Source organism: Acipenser ruthenus, chromosome 28, assembly GCF_902713425.1.
Source record: "Acipenser ruthenus chromosome 28, fAciRut3.2 maternal haplotype, whole genome shotgun sequence".
NCBI lineage: Eukaryota > Metazoa > Chordata > Actinopteri > Acipenseriformes > Acipenseridae > Acipenser > Acipenser ruthenus.
In genome coordinates, this window is record NC_081216.1 from 24,751,968 (window position 1) to 24,776,039 (window position 24,072).

General features: G+C 37.0%; 1 protein-coding gene across 3 annotated transcripts in view; it reads right to left on the bottom strand.

Moving 5' to 3' along the window:
* Positions 1-263: 263 nt before the first annotated feature.
* LOC117435185 (golgin subfamily B member 1-like) overlaps positions 264-24,072 on the bottom strand; it is a 29,080-nt gene continuing 5,271 nt past the window's right edge. The window contains exons 11-30 of one of the 3 annotated variants that reach the window (XM_059003203.1): positions 23,897-24,012; positions 23,355-23,472; positions 23,156-23,247; positions 22,479-22,629; positions 20,419-20,528; positions 19,806-19,896; positions 18,395-18,525; positions 17,938-17,985; positions 17,240-17,349; positions 16,864-17,032; positions 16,493-16,597; positions 5,237-16,186; positions 4,784-4,941; positions 3,283-3,430; positions 2,967-3,116; positions 2,634-2,804; positions 2,110-2,207; positions 1,833-1,967; positions 1,361-1,475; positions 264-1,052 (exon numbers count right to left, since the gene is read on the bottom strand). In XM_059003203.1, coding sequence (XP_058859186.1) covers positions 894-1,052; positions 1,361-1,475; positions 1,833-1,967; positions 2,110-2,207; positions 2,634-2,804; positions 2,967-3,116; positions 3,283-3,430; positions 4,784-4,941; positions 5,237-16,186; positions 16,493-16,597; positions 16,864-17,032; positions 17,240-17,349; positions 17,938-17,985; positions 18,395-18,525; positions 19,806-19,896; positions 20,419-20,528; positions 22,479-22,629; positions 23,156-23,247; positions 23,355-23,472; positions 23,897-24,012 — 13,325 coding nt within the window. In that variant the 3' untranslated portion in view covers positions 264-893. Of the gene's footprint in view, positions 1,053-1,360; positions 1,476-1,832; positions 1,968-2,109; positions 2,208-2,633; positions 2,805-2,966; positions 3,117-3,282; positions 3,431-4,783; positions 4,942-5,236; positions 16,187-16,492; positions 16,598-16,863; positions 17,033-17,239; positions 17,350-17,937; positions 17,986-18,394; positions 18,526-19,772; positions 19,897-20,418; positions 20,529-22,478; positions 22,630-23,155; positions 23,248-23,354; positions 23,473-23,896; positions 24,013-24,072 lie in introns of all 3 variants that reach the window. The other 2 variants (XM_034058209.3, XM_059003204.1) reach the window with 2 other exon arrangements.

Consider the following 24,072-nt stretch of genomic DNA (forward strand, 5'->3'; position numbering starts at 1 on the left):
TATCTATCTATCTATATATATATATCTATCTATATCTATCGATCTATATATCTATCTCTGAATGGGCAAAAAGCCTCTATATTATCATTTAGACAGCAACACATAGCTCTTTACTCTATTGTTAGAGCTATTTATCATTCAATTGCTATTAAAACAAGAGTGCCAAGATGAAAATGTTCCAACAGGATCCTAATCCAGGAAGCAGAACTCTATCGGCTATAAAAGTATTTGTGAAAGAGAGAACAAATGAACGAGAACCTGTGCTGTTTTCAAATAAGTTTATTAAAATGAATCTTTGTTACACGAAAGCAAATACATTGCCAAACTATATTGCACACTTCAAACCTCTTGCAATAATCAAAAGGCAGAGGAACATTATTTCCAACATGAACAGTATAACTACCATTTATTTTTTTCAAAAATAAAACCCCTATGAAAATATCTCAGCAGTACTTAGTGTTACCTTTGATTTTCCGCAATCGCACAATATATACAGATCATTCAAATATTATATATCACAAGCTGCAATATGCTTACAGCCTGTATGTACTCTTAAAAGCAATTTATGATGTAAACAATTCTGATTCGAAATACATATGAAGTGAACTTATGCGGCTGGTTTCACAGACCTTGATTAGCCCCAATCTTGAGACTAAAGGTAATATTAGGTAGTGCAAGATTAGTGCTAATCAGGCTCTGTGAAACTAGACCACAGGGATATAACCCAATATACATAAACCCTTAAACAATATACTGTTTTTTGGATGCCCTGTCAAATTATGAATAAATATAAATCGCAGTTATCAGTGCATAGCTTAAACAGCATGTAAATACATTATGGCACAACCATCTTATAAAATTGCCTTGATTTCAGTGTTTTTGCTGGTTAGTGTTTACAGAACTCCGGTCAGGCACATGAAGACAGCAACATGTAATGCCAACAGGTAAGTGAGGAAAAGGTAGCGGGATTTTGCTCTGGACGTAAGCAGCTTGGAGCAATACAGACTACGTCCACGCAGCCACCTCTTGACAGAAAGTGCTCCTCCTTTCATCTGGGTGACAAAACAAAATCAAATTAAAGACACATTAGTCAATGCAGCAGAGAAACACACACCTCGTTTAAGCCCACTGCAGTTCTTTGGCATTCATTGTATAGTGTTTGATAGCAAGAATTACCCAAAAACATATTGCTCAAAAAGGTGAAAAGCTCATTTGCCAACAATTGAAGAGCCCTCGATTTGAATCTCCTGCATTGTCATAAATTCCTAAAGTTACGCACCTTCTAAATAGCTTATAAATGCATTTACTGTAAGTAAGCTTCAATGAACAGAATAAAAAAAGGTATGCGTATTTTGCTCACCTTGCGTACTACTACATGTTCAGTGGGGTCTATAATTAGTGCCTCACGCTCGTCATCTGATTCCAGTTGAATACTGTACTCTCTCACAGCAGATCTGGAACTGCTTGCATCAAAACTAAAAAAGGAAAAACATGCAACAAAACTAAATCAGAAGTTGTTTTATTACCAAAATGACCATTAACATTCTGAAACGTTTACTTAGTGAAGCAGGATCTTTCATCTTTGAAATAATGACTAGCTGGTTAAATATATTGCTGCAGTTTTTATTCATTTTACATGTATAAAGCAAACTATTGCTTGTTTATTTACTTTTTTTTTTTTTTTAACAGTGTTGTGTGCCACTTCTACCCTTCAGAAGACTCACAGAAATAACTGATCTCAGGAGGATCTCATCCAGGTTAAAAAAATCAATCAATCTGAAGGCATGTTACTTGGCGATGCCTAGTGCTCAATTGTTATCCTGCACACTTGCCTTTGAACTCTCTCTTCAGCCAGCCCTAAAGCCTCCTCTGCTGCTTCTCGTCTTGCCTGCTCCTCAGAGAGAGACTCTGCCAGCTGGGAAAGCTCTTGTTGGGTGGAATTGTACAGCAGCTCTGTATCTGTGAGCCTGTCCAAAAAGAACAGCACACCAGTTTGGAATTGCAACAGTGCGCAAGTGTTTTGCCTATAGAACAGCTGCTTTAAATGAAACAGTTTTGGGTCTGCTGTAAGTGCCCCCCTCCTTTAAATGAAACAGGCACACATCTCACCTTTTCCTCAGCTCACCAACTTCCAAGCTTTCTATATCTACTACAGCACTGGCTCTTTCTTGTGGTGCTCCTGGAGGAACCTCTGCAGCCGCTTCTCCCTGGACAGAAAGAAATGGTTATTATTATTATTATTATTATTATTATTATTATTATTATTATTATTATTTTAGCAGATGCCTTTATCTTACAATGCAAGATTCATATTTAAATACAGTATAGTTTACAGTAAGTGCAATTATACTACTAGAATACAATATGAACTAGGATGCAACAAGTTAAGACTACAACAAGTTACATCTACAATGACAGTGGTGCAATAGTGTATTAGCTGAGGATCCGGTAACGTGGTGCTTGGGTCAGGCAAGTCCAGTGCATAGTAGGAGGTGTAGATCATGAGATCAACATGATTCGAGAGAGACAATCAAATGGCAAAAAATAGATTGTGATTGGTCTGTTGCAAAAAATAATGGAACTTTGTAAATGGTAAATAGTCTGGAAATATTTAATGCACATGTTTCACTCACTTGTACGTGGCCCTGGAAGGAAGCCTGTATAGGCCGTGTCTGTAGTTGCCTCTCCAGCCAGTAGCATCGGTTCTGCAGCTCATTGTGATGCAACTGAGTATCACGTAGAGTCTGAGCAACAGCTTTCAGCTGGGTTGTCAGGTTAGTTTTCTCTTCTATGGTCTGCATCATCTGGAGAGTTAAAAATAATGTGAGGACAGTTAAGAAGACATCTGTTCGGCTGAAGTAGTGCTATAAATGCAATACATATTGCTCTGAAAACATGAATAACTGGATGCTATAATCTGCAATACAACAATGAGGACCAACAATGATTTTAAATCCCTTTCATACCTTGCTGTTGAGCTGCTGAAAGCGCAGGTCTCTCTGGTGAACCTCTTGTAGGCATCGCTGCAAGTCACTCTGAAGCTGGATGCGTTCTGTTAATAGAAGTTTTACCTGATCTGAGGAATCCTCATTTGCCACCAAAGTAACACATTCTGTCTGCAAAAAGAAAAATAAAAAAATCAATGCAAGATCATCAAATGATTTTCATGCTTAGAAATAACACATGTAACATTTTATTTTCAATTTTGAAAGACTATAATTAGAGGTTTTAACCAAGTTACAAAACAGTAGCTTAAAACCACTGTTAAAGTATTTCCTTTACCTGGATGGGATAAATACCACTGGATTTCCTGGATTCTTCAGGGTAGAGTTTCTGCAGTTCAGAAATCTCTCTGTCTTTGTCTGCAACCATTATCAAGTACTGTTCCTTTAGGGACCGTGATTCTGTGAGAAGCAGGTTCTTCTCAGTTCTAAAAGACAACAACAATTGACATTGCAACTAATTGTTTATGGGGATTGTGCTGTGCTTCCTAGAAACTGTACCATATAGGTCACTGGCTGCACTAATGGATAAACTGCCAATACTTAATACCACAAATGCCAGCACCTTAAAATGACTCATGCTAAGCATAGCAATGGCAATGTGCTCAGCACACAGTTATAGAATGAAGCAGTTCAATTATTCCAAATTCTGAAAAAGAGCCTTGAAAGAAATAGTGATACATTTTTGTACACAAGTATTCATCTCATACAACATAACACTTAAAAGGTTAATGAGAACTCATTTAATTAGCATGTTTACAAACTGGAATAAAAGGATTAGTGGTGGACTGTGACCAGTCCTAATATAAGTAAAGGTCAAGTCAGTAAAAATAACAATTGCTTTTGCACATAATTAGACAGTACAAAGTGACATCGATTTAAATAAGTAAAAGAAGACAGCTAAAAAACTAAAAAATAAATACTTTCGTCTTCAAGATTAAATTCAAATTACCTTTTAAAACTATTGGTTCCCAAAACTGTGCTTTAATAATAATGTGCTACTTAACCAAAACCTTTGTGGTATAGTAAAGGCACCCACCATATAAGCCAGCTTCAAGCAACATTCATCTGTATATCATCAAAATCAGCTGCCTACAGTTGGCAAGAACAAGTGATTCATTGCAATTCAGTTTTGAGAAATACAACATATATAAAAACAGCAGGGATGGAAATAAGACTCACATTGCATTAAATGTATTGATGCAATTTGATCTTTCCCAGGAATATTGATCAACTGATTGTGAAGGAGCTACTCATAAACTCTCCCATAATTTTTTGTAGCAATAAAGACATTTTTTAAAATGTGCTTACTCTAACAGCATTCATGGTGTGCTGTTACTTTTATTTAATAATCAAGTTCAGGTCATATGTATTGCCACAAGAACTGAAAGTTAGACAATGTCTTGCTCCCAGGCAATGAGACTCGAGACATAAAATCCATATGATGTGCCATGCAGCCTTTCTGAAATAATCTCAGTAGTTAAGATTCATTTTATGATGGAACAAATTTACGTAACATTAAGCAGACATTATTACAAGTCACACATCTAATTCCAATTGCACTGAAGTCTTATCAAAATCAAAGAAATTATATTTCAAGGTGCCTAAATGTTAGGCTGCATTAAAATCCCCAGAGGGTTTAGGGAAAGCATGTGCATATTAACATGTAGCACTCTGTAGTTTAGCTACAAAACCAGAAAAACATGTCTCTATAGACACTCTATGTGGACTAGGTAGGACTATTTGAAAATGAAGCTGAATTAGTGTCACTGGTAACTAACCTTAGCTCTGCAAGCTCTGTCTGGTATGCCCCAATGTCTTGCTCGGTTTGCAGTCTGAAGGCATCAGTTTGCTGCAGGGCCTTTTCAAGTTCAGCATCTTTACTTTTAATCTGTGGCAACTCCATGCGTTCAGACCTCAGGCTAGTGATCTCTTCTAACTGAAAAAGAAACAGGTTTTTGACAGATCCGCAGGCCACTGTTTGTTTTTGGTATTGACAGTGTTTTGTTGCGTTCATGTACATGGGCGGGAGTTTGTTTTAAAAAACTGAGTTCAGGATTATACACGGGATTCGCACCACCACCTAATTTAATTATACATGGGTCTCGCGCCACCACTGCGTCTTATACTGTAAAATACTGAAGTTTATAGTACAATTATCATTCACCATGTACAATAATAATAATAATAATAATTACAAACTTGAGTTTTGTAGTTGCTGTCAACACACTTACCAGCCTGCTATTTTCTGCCTGGAGTGCAGCACAGTTATTCCTAAGGATATTCAGATCAGTGGTATGGTTCACAGATGAAGCTGCAGAAGCTGCCCTCTGTCTGGACTCATATACTCTTTTTGATCCACCCAGTTCTTGCAACAGCCTGTCTCTGTCATCCTGAAGACTGGCCATTGATTTGGAAAAAGCAGTCATCTGTCGGGTGTAAGTCTCCTTTTCAGAGGAAAATCTCTTAATTTCAATATCTCCATCCGCCACTGCCTTGCGCAGATCTTCTATTTGAACCATCAGCTGATTATAAGTATTATCACTTTCAAAGGCAGAGAGTGTCCGTATCAAAACCACTCTTTCTTTTACCAAAGCGTTCAATTCAGATGTAACATCATTGAGCTGAAATTCAAGTTTGTTGACTTTGTCTGATGCAGTTTTCAGTTCACCATCATACTTCATTTGCAAGTGCTTAAAGTCTTCAATGAGTTTGTCTCTATCATTCTGCAAAGCAGCCATTGCTTTTCCAAAAGACTCATTTTGAGATTTCAGCTCCTTGTTTAGGGTTTTGGCTTCAGAAATGGTCTGTTCTGCCTGCATCAGGTCTCTTGAAATTTCTACAACTCTGTCTTCTGCTGTCTCCGATACATTTCTCATGAGGTCAACATCCCGTTCAAAAGCTGCAAGTTCTTTGTTATACTTTACTTCTGCGTCTGACAATATCTTGTCCGTGTCCTTTTCAATTTTTTTTAGTTTTATTTTAAGTTCTTTAGTGGTGGCTTTTTGTGCATCCAGGTTTTGTTTTAACTCATTACATTCTGTGGTCTTGGCTACAATTGTTTCCTGCAGATCAGCAATCACCTTAGACTCATTCATTTCTAATTTCTCCTTGGTCATTGTTGTTATAACGGCTTCAAGTTCGTGAACTTTAATTACTAATTTTTCGTTCTCAGATTCTAAAGACTTTATCGTCTCGATCTTTTGCTCAAGGTCACGTAAGGCATCCTGATACTGTTTCTCAACAACAGCCTTTCCATCGTCAAGGTTTTTAATTGAATCCAGTTGTTTTTTCAGAAGTTGTTTTAGCTGGTTGTCCTTTAGAGATAAGACTTGGTTAAGGTCCTCTCTATATCGTATTAGTTGTGCTTTAAGCATGGCATTTTCAGAATTGAGATCATCCATTTGATAAAGGAGAGTCTTAATTTCCCGCTTCAGTGTTTTGCTTTCAGTTGCTTCCTCTTGAATTAAAATGGCTTTCTCATTTGCAACACTTCGGTACCGTTCCTCTAGAACCTTGTATTCAGATAGTAAACCATCTCTTTCACTTTGTGAAGAGGTCAATGCATTTTTTAAGTTTCCCATTTTTGCAGCCATTTGTTCTTTCTCCTGAACTGACTTCTCATATTTCACTTGAAGGTTTTTAATTCTGTTTTCCAGCCCTCTGAATGCCTTGTTTGTCTTTTCCTTTTCATCATAAAGAGCATTTACATGCTCCTCATAACTAGCAATCTGAATTCTGTTCTGATTCTGTATCTCTGCTATATAGCCAGACATTTCTCCACATTTAGATGAAAGCAGCATGGAAATCTCAGTATCTTTGTTGATAAGGAGTGACTTGAGCTGCTTGGCTGTAGCTTCCTGTTTCTCAAGATCAACTTGTAATGTATCACTGAATGACTGGCTAAGCTGGAGTTCAGAGTCTGTGTCAGTAAACCTTTTCTCCAGTGTCAGCAGCTCTGCTTTCATGTGGACAGCACAATCTCCACTATCAGATAGTTGGTGTTGAAGTGCCTTTTTATCCTCTTCTAGTTTTTGAACATGATCTTTCTGTTCTTCAAATCTTTCTTTTAACATTTCAAAATTCTGGGAAAGTTCTCTGCTGGTTGCAATCAATAGTGCCTTTTCATTCTGAAAATCTATATATGGAGCTTTATACCTGGAATCCGTTTCATCAAACGCCACTTCCAGATTTGAGGACTTGTGCTGAAACTCATGAATCTGCATATCCTTTATTTTCATTTCCTCTGTAAGCTGAAGTAATGCAAGTTTTTGATCTAGAAGTTGTTTTTCCTTGTCTTCAATTACCTCTTGAAATCTTAATTCCCATTGATTTGTCTCATCTGCAACACTGTCTCTGTTATTTTGAAGGGATGATATGGTATGAGAAAAGGCTGCCAACTTCGCCAAGTTTGTATTAGCCTCTTTCTCAAGTTTCTTAGTAAGCAAGTCCCTAGACTCAATTTCAATCTTTAACTGAAGGACCTCCTCTCTATTTCTCTCTTTCTCCCTCTGAAGTACATTTATTCTTTCTTCAATCTTCATCAGCTCATTTTTATAGAGAACTTTTTGTTGTTCATTGAGCTGTTCCAACTCTTTCTTTCTGTCCATCTTTTGAAGTTCTGCTTGCGCCTCCTTTTGTTCAAGTTCTTCTTTTAACCGAGCATTTTCAGACTGAACTCTTTCCAACTGTTTTCTAGCCTCCCTCAGTAGATCTTTATATGAGGTTATCTCTTTGTAGAGATTACCTATTTTGTCAACGAACTTGGGAACCTTTTCATTCACATTCTTCAGTTCCTTTTCTATTGCATCACGCTCTGACTGAGACAATTTAACAGATCTTTCCAAGTCCAATATCAACTCCTGATATTGAATGCAATCCTTTTGCATCTGGTTGATTTCCTGATGTTTTTCCCTTAACAGTTCCTGCAATTCCTTGGTCACACTTTTAGATCCCTCATTCCCTCTTTGAGCAGCCCTCAGTTTCTCCTCAAAATCCTTCACCAGTTTAACCTGCTGCCCTTCCTTCTGCCTGATCAGGCCATGTTTTTCTTCCTTGATCTCGCTCAACTGAGTAGATAATAAATTATTTTGTATACGCAGCGTGCTGACCGTGTCAGTCAGCAGGTCGATCCTTTCAGCGCTCTTAAGCAGCAGAGTCTCTAAATACTCATTCTCATTTTTTACTTTTTCTGAAATCTCCTGCACATTTTCAAGTTCTTCCTGAAGAAGGGATTTGTCATCCTCCAAAATCCTCACCTTCTCATTGAGACTTATGGTCTCTTGCAGATTACTATTCATTTCACTGTCAAGTTTTGCTACAGTGTTCTCCCTCTTATTCAGTTCTACTTTGTGTTGCCTTTCTAATTCAGTCACTTGTTCAGACAGTGAGAATTTTTCTTGCTGCAGTGTTTTAATAGCTTCAACTTTGGCCACAATGTCTGCTTTCTGAGATTCAAGTTCTGCAGCCAACAAATCCTTTAAACTGAGAGCCTCATTTATTTTGATTTGTAGGTCAGATTGATGAGCTTTAGTTTCAACTTGAAGCTTTTCTAAAGAGGATCTAGTTGCTTCAATATCACTAAGCAGATTGGATTTTTCACTCTGAATCTCATTTAGTTTTTTTCTGAGTTCCTCACATGTTTCTTGTAATGCTTTATTCTCCTCTTCTAGCTCTGTTTTCTTTAGAGCCAGTTCTTCTACAGCTCCCTGTTGCTTTTCAGCCATTTCCAACCGATCATTCTTAATTTCATTCTCTTCCTCTAGTTCTTGGATCTTTTGTTGTTTTAGTTTTGCAAATGTTCTCATTTTTTCTTTTTGTTTCTCTTGTTCCTCTTCAGCTTCATTTAATTGCTTCTCTAACACTTCTTTCTCTGTTTCAAGTTTGCATCTCTTTGAAAGTACCTCCTGTTTCTCTTTTCTGGTTGTCTCAACCAACTGCCTCATCTTACCCATTTCACTGCTGATGTTTTCATAGGCTTGTAGAAGAGATTCATATTCTTGCTTCAACTCTTTGTGCTTGGACTTCCATTCTGACAACTCTTCAGTTTCGGAATCTTTCAACGATTCTAACTGGCACGAGAATGCTTGCTTCTGTTGCGTTATATTTTCAATTGTATGTTTAAGACTTTCACATGCAGCACTGAGGCTATGGTTATCACTTAGAATTTTGTCTATTTCTGAAATAAGGATTTCTTTTTCCTCACTTAGGGCGGCTATAGAAACTTTCAAGTCCTCCTGCTGGTTTTTCATATCAGCCAAAGATTTTTCAAGACTAGAAGACATACTGATTAATTCTTCCTTTTCAGAATATAATGTCTGAATTTTGTCCTTGAGAGATTTGTTCTCTTTTAAGGCTTCTTTACGGGATATTAAAGCTGCTTGGAGCTTTCTAGCTTTCTGTTCATTAGATTTGCTTACATCAGACTGCTCTTTGCTTACATGAGACATGTCTGCTGCCTTTCGATGTAGTTCATGCATTTCTGTCTTCACCCTTCCCCTCTCCACTTCATGACGGTGAAGCTCCTTCTGCATTTGCAACTCCAGTGCTGCTAGAAGCTCTTCTTTTTCAGAAATACTTGATTTGAGAGACACAATAGCATTTTCTTTTTCTTCAAGTATTACCTGCAGCTTTTCAGTTTGTGACTGCAAGAGAAATATCTTTTCTTCATGCTGGGCTGCAGAAGACTGTAACAAGTATACTTTTTCAGCTAATTCTTCCTTTAGTCGGTTTGATTCATCCAGTTGTTCTTGCAGAGTCACACTTTCTCCTCTGGACTTTTCCAATGAACAAAAGAGATCTTCCTTTTCTTTCTCTATTTTTTCCAGGTGTAACTTGTAGCTTTCGGCTTTAGCTTGGGAATGCTTCCAGCAGCTCTCTATTTGTTCAGATTCAGCTTTTATACCCACTTTCTCCAGTTCGAACTGGTGCTGCATTTCAGCAAGAGTATTTTTCATGGCCTTGCAGTCATCAGACTTTTCAGCAATCAAGGAATGTACTTTTTCAAGTTCTTCCTTCAACTCGTTGTTCGCCTCCAGAAGCACCTTATTGCTATTGTTAAATGCTTCAGACTGGGAGTCTTTTTCTTTTTTAATGTCCTCAAGGGACATTGTTAAATATTCAACGTCACTCTGGGTTTTTCTCAACTGGTTCTGCAATTCAGTGCACTCATCTATTAGCACCTGCTTTTCCTGCTGGTGTTGTTGTTGTGCAATGTTAACAGTCTGTTGCAGAATTAATAGTTCTTCAGTCTTCTCAGTGATCTTTATGTTCGCCCTTTCAAGTTCTGATCTTACTTGTTCAATCTCAAGAGAAAGCTCTTTTGAATCATCTTCAAGTTTCTTTTGGAAATTGGCTTTATTTTCTAACTCAGAAGTCATATCTGACATTTTGGTTTTAAGGGTATTGACCCGATCATGGTCATGTAAGACACTACACATTTTGCTTTCTAGCTCTTCCACTTGCATCTTTACCTCCTGCAGGGATTTCTCTTTTTCTTCAAGAGGAGCATTAATGGAATTCAGCTGACTCTGCAGTGCATCTATGACCTCCCGGTTATTTTCAAATTCTTTTAATTTGCCACAGTAGTCTTGCTGAATAGTGGTTGGTTGCTCCTTGGTAGTTTTCAGTTCTTCAGCCTGTTGAGAACATTCTATCAAAAGCTTGTCAAATTCTTCCTTTTGTTGTGTGGATTCCGCTCTTAGGTTTCTCTCTTTTTCTTGAGCCTTCTTTATAGCTTCTCTTCTGGCTAAAAGGGCTGCATGCAGTTTCTTTTGTAAAAGCTCTTTCTCTTGTTTAAGCTCACAACGTTCATTATCAAAGGATTTCTCATTTTCTTTTGAACTGCACTGGAGAGCCTCAATAACGGCATCCTTTTCCATAAACGCCTTCAGTGCATCAGCAAGACTGGACTCTCCCTCAAGTATTGTTGTTTGCAGGTGCCGTATGTTATCTTCCAACTGTCCTACAAGGGTTTCTTTGGTGGAAAAGCTCCGAGCAAATTCATTAATTTCAGCCTCTTTCTGTAGAATTTGTTGTTTTAGAAGTTCTATATGAGATTCCTGTTCTTTGACTCTTGTCTGAGCCTGAGTTACTTGTGAGGTTAACTCTTGTACTATGTTTTGCAGATCTGCTGTTTCTTTATCTTTATTCAAATCAACTTGACTTTTCTTCTCAAGCTCCTCCATCTTCTTCATCAGCTCCTTTCTTACCAACAGAGCAGCTTGAAGTTTCCTCTTCATTATGTCCTTCTCTTTGGCAAGTGTGTCATGATGTACTTTCAGCTGCTCCTTTTCATTAATTAAACCTTGCTTCTCTACATCTTTTGATTGGACAAGGGCTTGAGAATGTGACAATGTGTTCTTGTATTCTTCAACCTGCTGGTAAAGGCTTTCAAGTTCCTTGGTAGAGCAACTGTGTTTTCTTTCAAGGTGTTCTAGTTGCACAATCAAACGATTCTTTTCCTCTGTGTGCTTTAGCATTTCATTAGATGCAGACTCCATGACCCGAGTGACAGATAAGTCCTTCTCCCTCAGTTGCTGGCTAATTGAGGTAAGCAATTCTTTCTGTTGATTTACCTGAAGTGTCAAACTTTGTATCTGGCCTTCTTTTATGAGCAAATCATTAAGATGCTGTGCACCCTCCTTATCTGTAGAATTTAGTTTATCTGTAGAAATATCCAATTCTTCTTGTAGATTCATTACTTGTTGCTGTAATAAACACACTTGCTTCTTTTCGTCCTGAATGTATTTGTCTTTTTCTGACATTTCAGACACTTTTTGTTGCCATACCTCAGTGTTTCTGTCTAATTCTTGTTTCAGAGATTCCACTTCAGACAGATGTTTTAACTCTAATTGTTTCATTGCTGCTTGTAAAGTAAACTTTTCTTCTTCAAAAGCCAACAGTTTTTCAGACATTGATTGAGAGAATTCTGAAAGATCATGTTGACTGGACAGTTTTTCAGTCTGCAGGTTTTTAATTTCTTTTTCCCTCTCTGACAGAATCTGTCTCGCTAACAAATCTTTTTTCTGAACCACTAAACACATTTCTTCTAGTTTATTTTGATTTTCTGTAATGTGTTGACTCAGGTCTGCTACCACCATGTTCTTTTCTGTGAGTTCATCAGAGCTCATTTTAAGTGCAGAAGATACTTCAGCAAACTTTCCCTGCATGTTATCTAGGTCCTGTTGCAGTGCTTGGATTTTAACATCTTTTGACTTCATCTCATTTGCTAAACTCCTCAACTGCTCAGTTAGAAGACTGTTTTTCTGATTATCCCTATCAAGATCAGCCAACCATTCCTTTTCTGAATCCATTAGTGTTTGTTCTATTTTCTGTATTTCTAATTTCAATCTGGTGACTTCTTCACCTTTGGCACTAACCTGCATTTGAAGCTGTTCCTTCTCATTCTTCAATCGTTCCACTGCTTCGTTCAAATTAGCCGCCAGTTGCTCACATGTCTGCAATTCATCTTTCTTTTTCTGCAGTTGGTCGCTGTAGTTCTTGATAAGTTCCTCTTTCTTGGCAATGGTTCTGTCAATGTTCTGTTTCAGAACCAATTTTTCGCTGACTGCTGAATCCAGCTGCTGTTGTAGGTTTTGAGTCATTAACTCCATTTCTTTATTCATGTTTGAATTCTTTTCATTCAAAGACAGAATTTCTGAATTTAGGTTTTCTATGTTTTGTAATTGTTCAGCATATTTGCTATTTAGGGACTGTACAACAAGTTCTCTTTGTTCCACAGCCTGGTTTGCTATGTTCAACTGTTTCACAGCTTCACGGTTTTCTGCTTTTAGTACCTCTATCTCAGCAGCCAAAGCATTATCCTTTTGCTGCAGAACATCAGCATATGAAATCTTGTTCTTCTCAAGTTCAACTTTGAGCTGTTCCATTTCATTTTTAAGTGTGCTTGAAGTGTTTTCTGCAGCCTTTATAATGTCACCCTTTTCACTTACCAATCTGTGAAGACTAGATATCTCTTCATTTTTCTGTGAAACAGCTGAACTGATTTCCCGTAGCTGCTCAGTCTGTGCTGCGTATCTCTCTTGTAGGTGAAATAAGGCCATCTGTTTTTCCCCAGCTGATTTATCTAACATTTTAGATTCTGAGGTTAGCTTTTGCACTTGGCTTTGTAGTTGAGATATTAATTCTGTGCTTTCCATTAACTGAGATTTGAAAAGTTTTGCTTCCTCTGCTTGTTCTTGCAGTTCCTGCATTGCCTTGGTTTGCTCCAAAATACAAGTCTCTGTTTTCACAATTGTTTCATTCAGTTGGTTTATTTCAGAGCGCTGAGTGGTGATGTGTTTATTTAGCCCTGAAGCTGTCTCTTGCAAGGTTGAGAGCTGGTCTTTAAGACTCTCGCATTCAGCCAGTTTACCTTGATATTTTGAAATCAAATCCTCCCTTTGAACCAGTGAACTCTCTTCAATCTGTTTCAGATTCGACTCCTTTTCCTTAACAGTATCTTTCAATGCATCTGACTCTGTGGTTACGTGCTCCAACTGAACTCTGAGCTGAGATGCAATATCTTCCAGATCAGAAAACTGGGCCTTTAAGCCAACATAATCATCAACTTTTATTTTCAGCAGTGCCTCTTTTTCGGTCATGCTGCATTGTAATTGATCAGACCTCTCAGTCATACTTTTAAGTTGACTCTGGAGATCAGAGATCATCTCCAGGTATTCATTAAGTTGAGATTTTAACACCTCAGATTCTTCTGCCTTATCCTTAAGCTGTTTAATTTCTATTTGTTGCATTTTCAGGGTCTTTTCTTTTTGCTGCAGTGTTTTCTGCATATCCTGACCTTGTGTCTGTAGCTGAGCAATTACTGCCATATTCTCAGACAGCTGACCTTCCTCTTCCACATACTTTGTCTGCAACTGCTTTATCAATAGGTCTTGCTGATTCAAAGATTCTGTCTTCTCTTGTAAACGTATATTTAAGCTCTCTGCGTAAGTATTTATGTTGTCCAACTGTTTGTTTAACAACATTATAGAGTCCTCTTTTTTGGATAACTCTGATTGGAACATAGCAATTTCATTTAACTTTCCTAATGTATCTGCTTTTGTGTCCTGAATTTCTGCGTTTAATGTTCGGACCTGACTCTGCAACTCTGCTGCTTCAGTTTTGCTCAGAGTTGCTTGTTCATGAAGTTTGCTGTAATCAACATTACGATTATTCAAAGTGGTTTTAAGATCCTCATTCTCCGATTTCAGTTTCACAGATTCTTCATTCAAGACATCAATTTGACTGCTTAGTACAGCAATTGCTTCATTATTCCTTTTTATCTGATCAAACAAGTCATTATATTCACAAATTCTACTTTTAAGGGCTACTTCTTTTTCTTCCAAACTCTGGGTAAGTTTCTTGCCTCCATCTTTTAGAGAATCTACTTCATTTTGTAAATTCACAACAAACTCATTTTGCTTGTTTATTTGTTTTTGCAAGGAATGACATTCAGTAACTTTCTCCTGTAGTAACAAGTCCTTTTCAACCAGCCCCGATTGTAATACATGATTCTGTTCTTGAAGCATAGGCAGAGTTTCCTGCAGTTGCACGAGCTGGCTTTGTAGATTTTCACATGTAGTAACTCTGTCAATAACTGCTTGTTCCTTTTCAGCAATGTTACATTTTAATTGGTCTATCTGAGAAGTTAGAAGCTGTACTTGGTCTTGCAAATGTGCAATCAATTCTTGGTTCTCAGAAAGCAATTTTGCAAGATTATTACACTCACTTGTTTTCTCCAACAATTTTTCAGCAACCACATTTTGATTTTGCTCTAAGAGCTTAACAAGATCCTCAGTCTTTGAAGTCAGTAGTTCTTTTTCTTTCTGCATCACTGCTACAATCTTTTCATACTCTGACATGTGGACCTCATTTGCAGATATCTGACCCTGCAACTCACTAACAAGATCTTGCTGCTTTGATTGCAAACTCTCCTGGTCAGTTAACTCTCTCTTTAGCTTTTCACTCTCATCAGTAAGCTGGTTCACTTGACACTGCAGATTCTGATTTACCCACTGAACATTAGCAGCCTTTTCATTTAAATCAGCAGCAAGTTTTGTTTGAACCAGAATTTCATTGTCCTTTTTCTCAACAGTGGTCTGGAGTTGGTCATTTTTATTCTCGAGAGTCTTGACTTCTGTTTCTAGTTTCAAAACAGATTCAGATTTGACCTCAAGCTGTTCCTTGAGTTGTATACATTCTGTCTCTTTGATCTGCAACTTCTGACTTAATTTCAATTTAGTTTCTTCTGCCTCCTGCTGAGTGGCCTTAAGTTTTTCCTCCAGACAGGATATAATCTCCAGTTTTTCATGCACTCCCCTTTTAACCGTTTCTTGGTGTTCCACTTGTTCTGCAAGTTGTTTGGACAATATGAGAAGCTCTTCATCTTTTCTTGCTACCTCAGCAAGCAGCTTGTTGCATTCATCCTTAAAAGATTTCAGTTCAGTTTCAAAACTCTGCTCTTTATTCTCTTTTTCCTGAAGCAGGTTTTTGAGATTCTTGTAAGCAGTATTCATTTCTTCAAGCTGAGCAGCCAACTTATTTTTCTCCCCAAGGCTTTTGGTATGTACCTCCTGCAATCTCCGAGATGATGCAGTAACCTGCTCTTTCAGAGAAGATAACTGAGTCTCACATTCTGCAAGATGAGTGCGATGAGTAACATTCAGCTTTTGAATATCGGTTCGAAGGTTCTGACTAATTTCATTACCAGCATGAACTTGTTTTACAAGTTCTTCAACCTCACTGCATTTAGCTTTATTTTCCTCTCTGGTGTTGCTCAGTTCCATCTCCATCTCTTTCAGTTGCTCCACAAGAGAGGCAAGCTTGGTGTTCATGGTCTGCTCATCTGAAGACTGTGACTCTCTTATTATTTGAGCCTGTCTCTCTGCCTTCGCCAAAGCAGTCTCCATTCCACCCATCTCCTCCTCTTTGTATTTAATTTGTTGTTTCAGCTGCAAAACCTGATCAAGGTACTCAGTCATGCTGTTGGAAAGGGCAGTGATTTCTTTTTCTCTCTCCAAGAGAACATCTTTAAGACTATCAATCTCTCTCTCACAGCTTTGAAGGTCATGAATCAGCTGAGCACGTTCTTCCAAATGGGTGGAATTTAATTTGTCAAGTTCATCATTAGTCTGATCCAGGTCACGCTGAAGCATTTCAATGGCAACATCTTGCTTTTGCGTCTACAGGTTTCAAAAGGAAAAAAAAAAGAACACATATCAAAATATGCAAGGTCCCGTCAGAATGTTATACAATTTGACACGATGCATCAGTTTTGAAAGCTTTTATTTTTATGTTGGGTCAGTTCAAAGCTGGTCCACCTGAGGCAATAATAACAATTCAGACATTAACAAACTATTGCATAACATTTATGATATTGAAATACCAATGCTAAAATCACAAATACATACACTTATATGTTTGTCAAACTCGCATCAGAAACAATAATAAAAATAAAAAAAAACACTATAGTATTTGTAAAATGTTACCTTTTCCCTGGCAGTGTTCAGTCTGTGTGTAAGGTCTACAACAGAAGTCTTCAGTTCAGAACACTGTTTTTCATAAGTACAACACTTCCCTGTAACTTCAGCCACCTGATAGTAAAAACCCAAATGAATAAACTTCAAAACAAACTGTTGCTCCAACCATAATACTTTTAGAAAGTATTATGGTTGGAGCAACAGTTAAAGGATACAGAAACATTATCTGTATCCTTTCTTTAGGATACAGATAATGTTAAGCTGCATTTTCAAAATAAATCTTAAAAAAAAAACAAGTATATTTTATTTAAAACAAGTCATACACCCCTGCCCCCCAATAAATAAATACATTTGCCTGTGGTTGCATTTTACATCCTTACATTTTGCTCAGCTTGCAGAAGCTTGTCACTGAGTTCTTTGTTTTGCACCTCCTTCTCCTTCAAAGAGCCTCTGAGGTTTTCGATTTGTTCCAGCTTTTCAGAGGTTTCCACTAGTGTCTGCTCCTTCTCAATCAGTGAAGATTCAAGAATTTCTTCCCTGTCACTAAATCTAAATTATAGAAAAAAAAGAAAAAAAATGTTGTGTAAACCAGATAGATCTATTACAAATATAAATAAATAAATAAAATACTTTTTCTATTCGTACAAAAAAAAATAAGAGAATTTGAAAATACTACCTTCTTTCCCCCCCAAAATAATCCACACATTTTTTATTTGCTAAATAAACCTTGTTTATTACTTTGGTTTAATTCCTTACCCTTTTAGCTGTTCATTCATACTGGAGATAAGAACCTGATGTTTCTCAGTGTCTCTGCTATGCTGACTGCGCAGATTAGTTAGCTGGCCCTGTAGACGTTCATTTTCATTCTGTATTCAAAAAACAAACACAGAAAAAAACACCACCACGCTGATAGAAGCTCAATTTATTAATTAACAGACCTTGGGCCACTAATAACTGCAAACACACACACACACGCACACACTCTTATCCCAGTTGTTTGATAATTATCCCAAATGAAACAAAAAGTTATCTACAATTTAGTTAGTTGTACTTCCTCGTTCAGACTATCCTAAGTCCAAGTGTCAATTTCTATTTGCAAAATCTAGTTCATCAAAACATACCCACATGGCATAAAAGGAACCTTCTATCATTTTTATTTAATGTATTGTTTTTTGTTTCATTCAATTGCTTTTTTTTTGTTTTAAATTTAACCACACTGGTGAATTGACACATAGGTTGTAAGCTCCTTTTACCTCATTGAAGTGGGTTTTACAAAGAATTGTTCTTAGATTAAGATCCCTTCCACGGTGTAAACATATAATTCACTGCCAGCAGTGAGCGATACACCCACATGTACGTGAAAACTAAACCAGACAATGTGTGTGACAAACATGGCAAAACTCAGCTATCACCTCTAGAGGGTGCGTTTGCTAGCACACAGGGGTAACACACACCTGGGTAACCCTCAATGGCTGCCCCTCTTCATCTACATCAAACGCCACCTGTGTTAAAAGGCTTTGTTACAAGATCCTAATTTGCATACAAAAAAAAAAACAAAAACATTTTGTTCAGCTGTTTTCCCTATTCAGATCTTACAAAAGGATTACAGTGGTAGAAATGAACAGCACCATCACGTATCACACTGCAACATTGCATCCTCAAGGTCATTCCTTGTCGTCTTTTTTCTTTTTTTTTTTTTTACCTATTCATTATTAAACTGTATTTTATATAAAGTAAATACCAAACATTTTATGCAAATTATCTGAAATCATCCCAATTATGCAACATATTGTTTGGCCTTTCTAAAATCTTGATGGATTTAAAACCTGCAAAATTGACAATTATATATTTAAAATGCTCCTGCATGAATTCAAATTTGAACAAATGTGAAGCAATGAAGAACGAGCTTACCTGTAGTGACTCTATTCTTGCTTGAAGCTGTAACCTGTCCTCAAGATGCTGACATCGTTCTTCAAGTGTCAAGATCTGCTCTTGGAGCTGGTTCCTCTCCAATTCCAGCTCTTCAACCACAGACCTGAGTCCTGCATAATTAAAGAAAGACCGCAACACAACATGCATATAAATAATGTATTGCTTTACATTACAAGATGTGTAACAAATGTAAGTGATGCATCATGTTTATGTATTTATATATATATCAAGATATTATGAAAGCAATGCAAACTGCAAATGCCTGTCTTCGCAAACAGTCAGGCTCTACACCCAAGAACCTTGCCTGTTCACTAACAATGAAGGAAGCAGGTAACTATGTTTATTAACAAAATAGTTCTTGACATGTTCTACTTCTTTTATCGACTAAGTATGTAGAAAGTGACATTCATTTTAATGTATTGCCAAAATAATATTTTTGTTGGCAAAAGCCATTATCAAAGCAACTGCATTGCATTACATTACATTTCTAAAACATGTCATTTATTTCCAAATACGTATTCCACTGACTTATAAACATAGCTGCAAGTATCCTGACTCAACTCCACATATACACTGACAAACACCATTAAACAAACTGTGCTGGGATTGAAGTGCATGCTAGACTAAACCTGTCTTACTTCAGCAAGTGGAATCATGCTATATTAAGGGTTTCGCAACAGCTGCTAATGAAGATGTTTGCAGGCCTGCATAATGTCTGATACCCCACTATTTGAAGAACTACAATTTGAAGAAATACACATTCCCATTAAATTAAACTATACCCTAGCAATAGACAAACCATTCTTCAACGACAAGATATATAAAGTAGATAGGGTAAAGGATTTGTATGCTTATGTTTTCAAATTTAAATTTATTTTAAATCCATGAGACTGAATAAACTACATTTAGAAGTGATTTTTAATAGCTCCAGTTCTCTATAGCTAGAATTTGTTTTAAAGCCACATTTGTGCCATCTCTTCAGACTCAAAAACCCTTAACCACATGTTCTTAATCCTAAAAGAATATCAAAAACATGCATCTTACCAATTATGGACCACAGATTACCATATAACAATAAACACCAGTATTGGCACAGACCCATTTGTAAACAGGGACCAAGTAATAATGAACCAAAACTAGGCAGTTCATCCAGCACGCACATGCTTTAAAGTAATTTCTAAAAAAACAAAAGGAAATGGTCAACCAAAAATTTTTTAAAAAAAAAGTACAGAACAAGGCCAATAAGGGTTAGAAACTCCACAAAAATGGGTTATATAAATAATAATTTACAAAATTAAAATCCACATAGAACAAAACACTGTGCATGCTTTAATAAACTGTCTAGTAGGTACCACACCTGTATTGTCAGAAGTGTACTCTGGCCACCAACCTCCCATATTCTCTCCATCAGCAAAATCACTGCTGTCTAAAGTGTTGTTGGGATCCTGATAAGATTGCTTTCCATCAAATTCAAAATCCTCCTGGGAGCAAAGAAACAGGTGTAAGCAAGTGAAATTAATAATAATACATTCAGCAAACATGAAACATACACACTCAGTAATATTAAATTCCTTTTCAAACTTTACTCCGTAAAATGTCCATGGAGAATAATGGCTTGGATAGAACTCAAGGTCTTCCCTACATATCAAAAAAAGTAAGAATGTAAATTCTTCATCTGTGTCTTAGTTGAGTCTTTACCAGTGCCATGTTACTGTCCCTTAATATGTCACAAAATAACAGAAAGAGACATTTAGTTTAAGCATGTGTAATAGATGTGAAAATACAATAAAAACTGTATTGATTGAAATAATCTCTTATGTTGTTGTTGTTGAGTGATACAATTGTGGTATTTAAGTATAATACTTTCTATAACCAAAGCAGGGCTTAAAAGGTATCTCTGTGAAACTTTGAGAAATACACTTCAACATTTGTCATCAGCATTATAATAGGTTTTTAGTATCACAAAGCAACACTTTACTAACATGTTACACTTGAACTCCTACCTGCAGATTGTGAGTGCTGCTGGCAGCCTGCTTCTGCTTGCCCCTTTTAGCTCTGAGCCCTCCAGCTTGCACCAGCTCCTCCTCCAGCTCCTGCTGCTGAGTGACTAGGGCTGGATCGGAGCAGCCAGGAAAGAACCAGTCATCCTCAATCAGTTTTGTGCCACAGGAAAGCAATTTCATTCAGACTTACAGCACAGAGCATACACAACATGTAAACACGGACAGACTCACAATGAGAAAACACGGACAGACTTACAATTGGTGACAGACCTGGAAACACTTAGCACCACAGACTTTGTGACTTCCCGGAAGCAAAATACTAATATAAGATTGAGCTTTTGCCAAGTCTGTTACACCAAAATTGAACTACAGACATATTTTGAATAACTGAATCTTCTTTGAATGTTTTCAAATCCAAATATAAGATTTATTTACTAATCTTGACAATCATTATTATTAATTATTATTTTCATGGAGAAGTCACAAAGAAAATATGACACTGCAAACTGGCATCACACTTTAATCTTGAATTACATTTTTCTTTGCAGAGAGACAGTTAAATATTTGTGAATTTGTAGAAAACATTTTAGGAAAATAAATTTCAAGTCAAATCTGCAACTTTATACATTTTAGTTAATTGTGTTATAGATGCAATAGTGATAAAACAAAAAGTACATTCCCATCTGTTTTGTGATTTAAAGCATAGACATTAAGAAACTTGCTGTTAGCATATAAAGCTAAGTTATATGCAAAGCAAAAATGTGATTTACAATGATTTTATATGTAGACAAGAGGCAGTTCTACTTTTCTATTTAAATTAAATTTTCAACCATTGATTTCCTGACACTTTTTCAAGCTTCTTGGTATTAAAACACAGTATCTTAAGTTGCGTACATTAAAAAGTTTGCCCTACTTTAGAATGCATGGTCTTCTGACACAAAAAAAGTAATCAGAAGTTGGCACGCTGAGCACATTTTTAAATATGCCAATTAATCACTGTATGCCTGAAATAACAAAAGCCTACTTAAACTAGCCAATAAAGCTTGCAGTGAAGCCTGGAATGTCTCAAACTGCTGTGCAATGGGAGTCTTACCAGTTACCATTTAACAGTTGAAGACATAATGGCTTTTCATGGGCATGTGTGCTCTGTAGTATCCTTATTTCCCAACAATATTAGTTATTTTCTTAAATCTTTGGTAAATCTGCAGTTAACAAAAGTGGAACCATATCAGCATGCATTATGGCCTTTAAAAGCTGAAGCCAGAAGCAGTATTCAATTAAGATCAACCTGATATCAGAAGCTGTGGAGCTGCCTTAAGTCTAGATGGGGTAAGTAGAGATATTGTTAATGAGAGTGGGGTTAGAAATGGCAACGAAATCAAACATTAGCATTGACATGCAGTATATAGAAAAATAAACAGTCAAGACTACAGCAACTGACATTGCTATACTGCTGGTGGTTTACCCTCTGGTGAACTGTGACCTGGGAAATCATAAGCAGTACAGTGCTGTCAATTACAGAGACCTGCATGCACAAAACTGATGGGAAACTGGTCTCAGTGGCTGGCCAAATCACAGTGTGGAGTAGGAGTGGAGAGGGCAGGGGCACCGAGTGCTCGGCAGGAGTTATGGCAGAAAGATACAAAAAAATAATAAACACAGAAACAACACAGCGTGCTCAACCTAACAAACAATGCACACAGTGTTCAAAACCAACAATGCTACTAAATACATTAAATATTTTCATCTCAAAAGAAGTTCAGTTTAATGTGATTGGCTGAAATAGCATAGCATTCAAGACACTGATTACTAATACCTGGAGTAGGGTAAATGGATAAATCTCAGCAAGACAGAATGATGACAGAGGCAGAAGGAATAGAAAAGGAAGTGAAGATGCTTTTTCTGGGCATCATAGCCCTTTCATATCCTTACCTGGGCTTTAATTATTAGAGAACATAGGCCATTCACATTCACTCTCTTAAAGCACATAATTTAAAAAGCCAATAGGATCTGTTTGAAAAACTAATGAGATGGGTAATTAAATTCCAAGCTAAATTTACCTTCCCTCTCCTCTTCTATATGTGTCATTCTTAAAGCCATTGCAGCTTTCTCCTCCCTGGCCTGGTCACGAACACCCTCGGCATCAGACACCATATCCTGCCACTCCAGCACATGGCTCTGCAGCTCGTCTGCACTGCCAGATTCACTGGTCTACAACGAAAACACACGGGCAGAAAGGTACATTAGTAACATGCATATCACCAGACAAGGAGAACAACAACAAAAAGCATATAGGGTTACAATGCAAGCTTAATATTTAAATAGTGTAGTTTACAGTAAGTGCAAATAATACTACTAAAATACAATATGAACTAGGATACAACAAGTTATATCTACAATGACATAGTAATGCAATAGTGCATTAGTGGAGGATCCAGTAATGTGGTGCATAATAGGAGCAGTAGAGCAACAGATCTACAAGTGCAGTCTAAACAGCTGGGTCTTGAGGAGGCGGTGGAGTTAAGATCTACTTCTCATAACAAATGTCCCTGGCTTTACCACACCAGGACAAGTTGCCCAAAGATATAGCATTAAATAGTTAGGTCAAAACCTATGGATTAACTTCTTGTCCATGCCAAGTTTAATTATATCCAGGTACTCAATACCAAAGACACAGCCTTCCAGGATCACTGAAAGGGATCTTTATCAAAATTATTATATTTATTTTTATTCAGACCTGAGAAGCTGCTCTCTTAGTAACTTGTTCCAGGTCAGCTTGCATCTTTCTTTGCTGTTCTTCATAGATCTCAAGCTTAGCCACCAACTCATCTGCAGCAGCAAAAAAAAAAGAAAAAAAAAGATGAAGTCAAGACAAAACAATATTTCCGTGTGCTACTAGTGGATATCTTTCAAAAGCAGGTCTTTAAAATAAATACCATTTAATGTCTTTAGTTCTTCATACTGCTCCAGTTTCTGCATAATCTCTTCTCTTTCATCTTCAAGCTCAGCAAGTCTGTTTCTTAAGGCAGTAATATCTAAGCTTGTGGTTCCATACTACAAAAAAAAAAAAAAGAGACATTGAATGTTACTTAGCTGTTCATATTAGTCATCAGAGATCAACAGCTTTTGGAAAACTGACACCTAGAAATCCCATGTACAAAGTAGGTCTGGGATGCAATCGCATAACTTGCTGTGATGATGAATAGCTTAACAAGGCCAGGGTTCAGTTTGCTATATTCAATACAATATTGTTTTCTTTACTATTTTAGGCAGGAACATAATTGACAAAAATTAATTAAGGATTGCATTTGCAGTAATAATAAAAGATGAATAAGGTCATTGAAGGCAGCTTGATAAAACGAGACATGTCGCAAGGCTACAGTAAAGCAAATACTGGCAAATAAAGAAATGCAGTTTGCAGTTTTGATTTTATTCTCATAGACAAACAAACCAAAAGGAATGAATTGCCTTTACTCACCTGAGCTTTTCTGAGTTCATCCTCCAGCTGTTTGATCCTGGATTTGGACCATGCTTTCATTTTGAGGAACTTGGCTTCAGATTTGCTGGCCTCCTCAGTTTTCAGCTTTGCTTGTACTGTTGAAATCATATAAAACACAAGTGAAACGGATGACTTTCGAAGACAGTCGAAAACTG